Source organism: Eupeodes corollae, chromosome 1, assembly GCF_945859685.1.
Source record: "Eupeodes corollae chromosome 1, idEupCoro1.1, whole genome shotgun sequence".
Lineage (NCBI taxonomy): Eukaryota > Metazoa > Arthropoda > Insecta > Diptera > Syrphidae > Eupeodes > Eupeodes corollae.
In genome coordinates, this window is record NC_079147.1 from 60,023,176 (window position 1) to 60,032,661 (window position 9,486).

General features: G+C 34.6%; 2 protein-coding genes across 2 annotated transcripts; both read left to right on the forward strand.

Moving 5' to 3' along the window:
- Positions 1 to 6,155: 6,155 nt before the first annotated feature.
- On the forward strand, positions 6,156 to 7,030 carry LOC129939556 (putative nuclease HARBI1). Its single transcript, XM_056047603.1, has 2 exons — positions 6,156 to 6,519; positions 6,583 to 7,030. The coding sequence occupies exons 1-2, from the start codon at positions 6,392 to 6,394 to the stop codon at positions 7,028 to 7,030; spliced, it is 576 nt and encodes a 191-aa protein (XP_055903578.1). The 5' UTR covers positions 6,156 to 6,391.
- A 941-nt stretch (positions 7,031 to 7,971) lies between these two features.
- Positions 7,972 to 9,134, forward strand: LOC129939635 (uncharacterized). The gene is made up of 2 exons (XM_056047723.1): positions 7,972 to 8,332; positions 8,407 to 9,134. The coding sequence occupies exons 1-2, from the start codon at positions 8,214 to 8,216 to the stop codon at positions 8,729 to 8,731; spliced, it is 444 nt and encodes a 147-aa protein (XP_055903698.1). The 5' UTR covers positions 7,972 to 8,213; the 3' UTR covers positions 8,732 to 9,134.
- Positions 9,135 to 9,486: the final 352 nt, after the last annotated feature.

The following is a 9,486-nucleotide window of genomic DNA, read 5'->3' on the forward strand; positions in this document are numbered from 1 at the left end:
TTCAATATAAGGCTGGTCAAAACAAAAGCAACTTTTAAAAAATACGTATGTACATATGTATATTTTTGTCAGGCTTACTAAAATATTTGTAGTATTTGGTAGCAAAGCCCTTGTTTTTAATCACTTGAGCACATCTTCGAGCCATGGAGTCAGTTAAATTGCTTATTATGCTGTTTCCCAAGCGAATTTATTTTTTTTCAAACAGATCGTTTTTATTTTTGCAATAAGTCCTTACAATTCGTCGCTCCACAATATCCACTCGCTTTTCTATGGGGTAAAGATCTGGGGACTTCGCTGGCCATCAAGTCAATGCGGTTTTCTTGAAACCAAGTCTTAACCGTATTGGATGTGTCTTTGGGTCGTTGTTCTGCTAAAATATCAATTTCAGGGGTAACTGATCCTCAGCGTATGGCAGTATTATATTTTGTAAAATGTCACGGTATTATGTAATGGTCCATCCTATCATTTATTTGTTCTTGCCCTAAAAAACACCCATACACTACTACGTTGTCTCCTCCGTGTTTTACAGTAGCTTTGGGATAACCTTGATTTAGTAGCTCTTTGGCTGGTCTGCGAACACGGCGGAATCCCTCGGAACGATTGAAATTTAATTTGGACTCGTTCGAAAAGAGTTCGTTCGTCCATTTTCTAACGGTCTACTTGATGTGGTCATGAGGAAATATTAATCTTTCCAGCTAGCTTTTGCTAAATATAAAAGGTTTTTAACAGTTTTGAAAGAAAGGAAGATTTTAGTCCACCATCAACAGCTCGTCTCCGAATTGTTCTCGAGCTTACATTCAGGTCGAGTATGGTTTGTATTTCTCTTGATGATTTAAAATGGTCTTTTTGTGATTTTATTATTGCAGAGGGCTCTCGTTTTTTTTTTTGGTGTGCAACCTCAATGAATCGTTTGGAATGACTTTTTGGATTTGTAAAATTTCATAATCGGCAAATCACTGATTTTGGAATGGAATATTGTTCCGATGTTTGAATTCGACTCTTTTAAAATTTATATTTTATTTTTATTTCGTTAAAGTATTTGTTTCCGGCCATTTTACAAAAAATAGTTTAGAACACATGTCTGTGAACTGAACAACACCCAACTGTACTCGTTTGCCAACACCAGCAATGTATTTTGTAGTAAACGGACTAACTTTTCTCTATTCATAACAAAAACAGAGATAGCGATAAAAAGTTGCTTTTGTTTTGACAACCAACAAATTTGGTTAACTGTCTTACTTATGTCATAAATAGACCGTTATGAAAATTATTTTCCCTTATGGTCTATTTAGAAGTACATACATAATGTATTAAATTTTAAAATTTACCATACTAAATAGGTAAGGAATCTATTTAAAAGCACTTTACTTGGGAAGTCGGGAATTGGCTATATATCGTGTACTCGGTGATTTAGAGATTAATTTACTTGAGTTGATGTCTATTTTCACGGTATTCAATAGAATTAAGTATTTTATTTCTCGTGTTTTGCAATACTTCATAATTTAATGAAGTCCAGCTTATAAATGTATTATTATAAAATTTTATTTGCTATAACTTTATAGTACCTAACAATCTTTTAGTGACTGCAATTAAGTCATGGCTTTGGACTTTTTTAAAATCTTTTGACTTCCAAAATCAATTTAACCTTTAAAATAGAAGCTAAAAGTTAATTTAACAAGTTAATTTACTCGAAGGCATTTTGGATACAGCCTATTTTATACTTTATAGAGATTTTAAAAGTCAATTTTCAAAGTCAAGCAAGTCATTTAAATGCAGTTTTTTTACTTATTTACGTTTCATATAGAGTAATGAAACAAAAATAAAGGAATTTGGGTCTGTCTGTTGCGAAAGAAATGTAAGGACTTCTCAAGGTATAACGTAATTTTTCCGAATATTGACGATAATAATGTCGCTTAGGTGGCATTTAAAGAATGATAATGATTCCAAATATTCTAAAATTGGTAATTTCTTGGCTTCGAAATCATCGCTTCTCTGTGGTACATCTCAGCTCCCCGATTTCTTTCCGAAAACAATCAATCGAATATAGAAATTTTCGCTAATATCTACGGAAACTAGAATTTCTAAAATTATTTTGGAAACCTTTTAGAGTGGCCCAAACGTTTATGTTAAGTTGACATAGTTATCAATTATCGAGTGTTTGGAAAAAATTAGGTTCGCAGACAGTTTAGAGGTACATAATTATATCTCTTTCCTCCTCAATGCTGGGTCGTCTTGTTTCTGTCAATATATTCGTTATATGTAGGTGTAGTAGGGCAATATGGATTAATTTATATTTTGGAATACATACAGCAGCGGTAAAAATAATAGCACCATTGCGAACCAAAAATCTCTTTCAAAAATAAAGTTAATTCTAATAAATAAAAAAAAAACATTTTGAATGTATCATACAATAAAATGGAGAAAGAGAAAAAACACCATACTGCAAAAAGAAATCATTTTTTATGTAACAATTTAAGAAAATAAAGTTATTTTTCTAAAAAATATAAAAAAAAATAATCTATAAAAAAAAAATGGCACCACTGCTTGTTATACAGATTAAACCTAAAAAAATAATAAAAATTCTATTTTTTATAAAAATTATTTGTCTTAAACAATCATTAGTCCATTTCACTAATATTTAGTTGAATAGCCTTTGTTGGCTAGAACGGCTTCACATCGCCTGGTCATGGAATTGATCAAGCCTTGGTACCTTTGGACTAAAATACTCTCCCAAGACATCTTAACTGCATCCAAGAGTGACTGATTGCTCGTTGGTTCAATTTGGGAGACAGATTTATTCACGTCAGTCCATAAATTTGTAATGGGGTTTAAGTCAGGCAATTGCGCTAGCCATTCCATTACATTAATTAAGTTTTCCGCAAACCATTTTTGTGCCTTTCTGCTGGTGTGTTTGGGGTCGTTATCCTGTTGGAAGACCCACAAAAGCGGCATTTCCTCCTCTGCATAAGGGAGCATAACATTTTGGAGAATGTCAACATAAACATGTTGATCCATAACTGTCTTTATCCAATGTATGGGCCCAACTCCATTGTATGAAAAAGATGCCCATACCATTATGCTTGCTCCCCCATGCTTTACAACTTTGGTTATTCTATCCGAACGACGAGTATTTTGAAAGTGCACGTTTGAGCGGCTTCATGACACCAGAGGCATTCCTCTTTTTAGAAAGATGCGGTTTGACACAGGGTAGATTTGCAGTTCCGATAATCTACCACGTCAGACGGCGAACCGTGGATAGGCGACTCCTGTACAATCGGGACGTCATGGCACAAGGCGGAGCAGAGCTCCTTCAGGGCTGATAGGGTGAAGCAGGAGAACCAGTTTTAGTGGCTTCAATCGGCACTTGATAGTGGGTAGCCGGGATAGGGTTTAAACCTTGGCCGGCTTACATACTTGTTTTATAGTTTTAGGGTTTAGTTTTAAGTAGAATAGGCATTATGGCATAAACAAAAATATAAAAAAAACACAAACAAATTTCTAATAAATACAATTTAATTGAAGTAAGATATATCTAGGCCCAAAGGCATTAGTATTAAGTGTTATAGTTTAACTTAGATTGTCCGTATGGGACCATTAAGTTAGTTGTAAGTTATAGTTATCTAGGCTAGTTTTATGAATTTTTGTCTAGCTTTAAGATAGGTTTAAGATTGAATTAATAAAAATGAATTAAACAAAAAAAAAACACAGAAAACATTTGGCGTATGGAGTTTCGATGTTCCACCCAAAAAACTTTTGTTGGACCATTTCAATTCTGATTGTTATAAATAGGGTTCCAGATTACACAACAGTATACCAAGATTGGTTTACATAATGAGGTAAAAAGCGATTGGAGAGCAAAAGGGTATTTTAAGTCTAGGCTATTGCGTTTGATAAAACCGAGCATGGAATTTGCTTTGGATACACTAAATTCAAGTTGTTTTACAAAGTAAGATTTAGGGTCAAAGATTACACCAAGATCTTTCTTCTCCCTCACTCTTTCCAGAAATTGATTCTCTATTTTCTAGTCGAAGATGAGAAGAAAATCATTGACATTTAGTGACATTTAAATATAATTGGTTTTTTGTGTATCATTGGGATAGTTTCGAAATGTTGCCTTATAAGAGATGGCAGTCATTAGAGATTTTATACATCGAAAAAATCAAAGAAGAAACTCAACGGTTTTTACATCGATCTTAAGGCTGCTTTTGATAGCATTGACAGGAATGCTGTTATTTGTAAGCTACCGACTCCGGGAATATCTTCGAAGATATTTTAAGACTTGCCGCATTCATGCATTCAATGGAATCTTGAAATAAATCTTGATGAGTCGGAAATAGTAATATTTCGCAATGAGACGGGTGGAGGTCCATACATGCAAAAAATACTCGACGATTTGGAGGAACAAATTATAGAGTGCGCTGATTTGGAAGCAGCAGTTGATGGAGTCCCTACCGCAAAATCCTTTGGAGTTGGACAAAATAATTTTGCTGACAATTTTAATAACAACGGTAACGATAAACTAAAACAAAAAAACAACTCGTACAGAAACATAGAAACTAAAAGCCCGTACATTTGGGAAATTTTCCGATTCTGAACAGGCCATATATGATTTAGTTGGCATGAAAGTCTGTGGATGGTGTCGCTGCAGCAACGTTTGTTTTGGGCGTCGTCGTTCCAAAGAGGAAAGGAAATACAGAAAATATAGGGCTACCCGAAAAAGTTTTGATTTTATCACCAGTTGAGTTTTTTAAAGAAGTGCTCACCGATACAGAAATACAAAATCTTTTTTAAGAAGCCTCACCCTCCCCAAAGAAAATTCCTCAAAAAAAACCTTATTCTCGTCCGCAAGGAAGTTCTCACAAAAGTTATGCCCCGAAGCTTTCCAAAAGGAATTGGAACTTCAAAAAGATTTATGTCACACAATGAAGAATTTGGCTGAAGGAGTTAAAGAGAACTTTATACTACAAAAGGAACTTTGTGAAGCTCCTAAAGCTATATCAGAAGATGCAAAAGAAATCCGTCGGCACACTCCGAAAATTTACCATGCACTTGATCTGGGAAATAGAAACAGACAAGAACTTCTTAACGTACAAATTAAAAGAAACTAAATTTTACCTGGTTCACAGGATCTAATGAAGACATCCAACAAGTACTTAAAAGCAATTTTGTTGACTCTAATATATTTTTGAAACCTAAAAACCAAAAGGTTTATTAACATGTCCTCCAAACAAAAAAAAAGAGCAAATGTACACACAGCCATTGTGGCAACTCCAAAGGATTGAATGCATCCCTGAAAGATCTTCTGATAACACTTGGCTGTCGATATCGGCTTTCTTCAACATCCTTTTCATGTAAAATTCTGCGTGCGATGCTGAACAATTTTGTTGAGTTTTACTTTATTTGTTAATAAAATTATAAAAGAATTTTAAGGACAACTGTTCACATTCAATAAAACTTTTTTTTTCAAAAAAAAACAGCTGTTTCGAACATTCATAATTTTCTTTCCCGCTTTCGAAGGGAAAAATAATCTCCCGGGGAATTCAGAATAAGAGAATTCTGTTCCCAGGAGAACACATCTCTCGGGGAGAACTTTTCCCGGGGAATATTTAGAATTGGGCTGATAGTGTTAGACTCTCCGAATCAAAAAAAATTGAATTAGAATGAAATAATTTCAAAGAAAACTCATTTTATTGTTCACAATGACTTTTTTAAGTAAAATTTACAATGGAACTCGTCTCAAATTACGTGCTCTCTTTTTATTTCAAGCTTAGAACGTTTTTTGTGTTAAAATTTGTCTTTTTTCCTTCAAGTCATTCGAATTCCATCATAATTTTAAATTGCTTTTTTTAGGTATGCACATTTTTCGCTGATGATTCCCTGTAATGGGATTTATTTGCTTAAATTTTGAATAAAATTATTATTTCCTTACTTATATTTTATCTATTTCACAATTTTCCTTTTGTGTCCTTTAAAAACGACCTTCGAATTGCAATTCGTTACCTCTCTTGGTGTAGAAACAAATTTTTCGTTTTCGAACGCTAATGACATTCGGAAACGCATTGCCTGGTACGAAAAATCCGAATGCGGATTCTTATTAGAAATAGAGAGTATAAATATTCGTTTTTGAAACGCATTACAGAGTAGGGCCCCTGGGCCCTTATTATGAATTACGAAACGAACGGCAGAAAAAACGAAACTCGAAGAAACGAAAGTCATGGTGAAGAGCGATTATAAGATACGAAAATAGAAAACAAAAAAAGTTGCCAGGCAAAAACGAAAAATGATAATTTCTTAAAGGAGCAACTAACTTCACTCCTATTAACAAATGTCAAAATATAAATAAAGTCGAGGAAGTTTCAAAAATAAATGTAATTTGCATAAATTCTATAAAATGTTTTTTCACTGCGATTATTTTCTTGAAAGCGAAGATGAATCCCAAACTAACGAAGAAGAGGAAATGCGTATAAAAAGAAGAGTTTTAAGAGATTCATCGAACCCAATGAGCCTTCCAAGTTCAACGTAAGTAAAGTGAAATCGATTCAATCTAGTATTAAAAAAAAAACCTCCTAAAATATTTGTCAGGTTCAAGCTTCTTTATCGTTTGAACAAGGACGCATTCAAATATGTATTAGAAGAGATCGATCCTCACCTTCCTAGTTTCAATTCTACATACATACCAAATGTATTGAAATTAGCTGCAACACTCCGGTTTCTGGCCGAGGGTGGTTACCAAAGAGAAACCGGACAGGACTTCCTTGTTGGTATGGCACAACCAACTTTGTCGGTCACCATCTCAAACATATTGACAATCATGGAAAAAGTTCTCTGCCCAAAGTTTATATCCTTTTCATCGACGGAAGAAGAAAAGACTGCAAGCAAACAACATTTTTACGAAAAATTTGGGTTTCCTGGCATTATCGGTTGTGTAGATGGAACACACATCAAAATTATAAGACCAGTAGTAAATGAGCATCTTTACTTCAATAGGAAAGGTGACCATAGTATCAATGCAATGATCGTAAGTATCTAGTAAGTATTTTTGATCCGCGCTATTGACGCCCGTTATGGAGGAGCGTCCCATGACTCATTTGTCTTCAGTTTAAGCGCCTATCGCAGACACCTTGAGCAGAAATGGAATGATGGTGATAGGAGAAGTTGGTTGTTGGGTACGTAGATTCTGGGTACACTCTGGAACCGTGGATGATGACTCCCTACCGAACTACGCAAGAAGGAGGTCGAGAAGAGCATTTTAATACTATTCATTCTAAATGCAGGAATATTGTTGAGAGGACGATAGGCGTTCTAAAATCTTGGCTTGGCTCGTCGGCAAGTAATTTTTTGCTATATTTGGATTGGTTTCCATAAAAGCTACCAGCAAATCCAACTGCTTAGCATTAGTTGTAGGCCTAGAAGGTTAGAAATAACTTATTTGTATGTTTTTCACAATTTTATTCATTATTTACTTACATTTTTTTGTTCACCAAAACAAAAACCAACCATCAACCAAACAAAAACAAAAAAATAAATGACAACGAAAGCTGAACGAGAGCTGAAGGCACTCGTAAATAAAAATACGAGTATCGTCATTTTTACGATTCTCGTTTTTCTTAATCGCAATTTGACGATTTAGTGCTACTACAATCGTTTTTCCTAATCGCAATTTAACGAATACGCGTTATTTTGAACGAGTTTCGTTTTTCATAATAACCCCCCTGTATTTCCTTTCCATCCCTGCCAACATAACTTGCACACAGGAATGTTTGAAAGTTGTAAGTCACTAGGCCACACTTCTTAACAGACTGTTGCGACACCTGATTTATTATTTATTTTTATCGTAAATGTTCTTTCACTGACAATGAGCTTTCCTTCAATCAAAAGTCCAATGTAATTAGAGCCATTTTTTTTGTAGAAACTCGATTGATTCGATTTGTTTCCTTTAATATTCAGCCCAATTTTTAATATTCCCGGGGAAAACAATTCCCTGGGAGACTTGATTTCCCGAGAGTAAAATTCTCCTATTCCGAATTCCCCGGGAGACAGTTTTTCCCTTCGAACTCGGGAACGAAAATTTTGTATGTTCGAAACAGCTGTTCCGAAGTATTTGACACAAGAATGTATATAGGTGTACAAAAGTTTCAGAAAAGGAAAACAAACATTTTGAAATTGATATTTATGCATAAATAGATGCATATATAAGTAAATTAAATGAAAAAATGTTCAATATTGCAGCAAGAATCTTGTTTGAAGAGGAGTTAGAAGAACATCAAAGCCCAAGGGTTGTTAGAAGATCCTTGAGGGACAGTTTGAACCCTCTGGAGTTGCCTCAATGGTTGTAAGTACTTGTAAATTCACAAAGATTTATTCTAATTTTGTTTTTCTAGTTTACTTAAACAACTTGATTCTTAGGTTTCAAAAGTATTATAGAGTTAACAAGGTTGTCTTCAAGTATTTGCTGGATATTCTCTCTAGGTCCTGTGATCCAGCTAAAAAAAGTTTTGCGATTCCAACAATAACAAAATTGAGTGCTTGTTTGCGTTTCTTCGCTGAAGGGGGATACCAAACGGGGGTGGGAAAAGACTACAATGTTGGACTGGCCCAACCTAGTTTTAGCAAAGTGCTTGCGGAAGTCTTAAACGTTTTGAAGGAGCAACTATGTCCAGAATGGATAAAAGTATGCCAAACGGCCGCAGAAAAAAAGAAGAGTTGCGCTGGCCTTCTACTCAAAACATAACTTTCCTGGCATTGTAGGATGCGTTGATGGAAAGCACGTTCGGATCAAAAAAAAAAAAAAATCTACTGAATTTTTGTTTAAATGTTTACTTTTTTCCATTCTGTTTGTGTGTTTCTTGGTGGTTCACACGAATTCAGCTTATTTTCCACCATTTGCCAAAAAAATGGCACTTCCTCCTTTGTTTTCTTGTGGAAGCCACTCGCAATATCGCGTTGAGCCTCCATCAAATTTAAAAGCATTTCAAGCTGACCATTGTTTGTTGTTTTTGACCTTAACATATTTAAAATGTTATCAATTAATATTGCAAAAAAAAAGAAAAACTTACATTTTATTTTGTAACTCTCCAGCTCAATTGTCGGGAACAAACTCGCGCCAAACGAATTCGTATTTTCCCTTTTTTCGACATTTAAGCACAATTCACATGAGCACGACCAACGACCAACGAATGAACCAATATTCGTCGATTTTGACATTTCTTTCACATGAGAGTTTTTAATTCGTCGCGAATAAAGTTTGACAAGGAGCCACAGCCAAAAACCATTCACCACTGAAACAAAAACAAGAATGATTTTTTAGGTTAAGTACGCGCGATTATTTTATTCGTTGCAAGTGTGGATAATGTATAGCTACTTTTTTCCCGGAGTATTTTTTCCCATTTTCGAACTTGTTTAGAATAAGGGAAATTGAAAAATGAACAAAATCCCCGGGAATTTTTTATTCAGCCCTATCATGAATTCCATCGTAATCGGATATTT

Coding starts and splice junctions, on each gene's coding strand:
- LOC129939556 (XM_056047603.1), top strand. CDS start 6,392: ATGTTTTTTCACTGCGATTATTTTCTTGAAAGCGAAGATGAATCCCAA. Junction 6,520..6,582: donor ATGAGCCTTCCAAGTTCAAC/GTAAGTAAAGTG, acceptor AATATTTGTCAG/GTTCAAGCTTCTTTATCGTT.
- LOC129939635 (XM_056047723.1), top strand. CDS start 8,214: ATGTTCAATATTGCAGCAAGAATCTTGTTTGAAGAGGAGTTAGAAGAA. Junction 8,333..8,406: donor CTGGAGTTGCCTCAATGGTT/GTAAGTACTTGT, acceptor CTTGATTCTTAG/GTTTCAAAAGTATTATAGAG.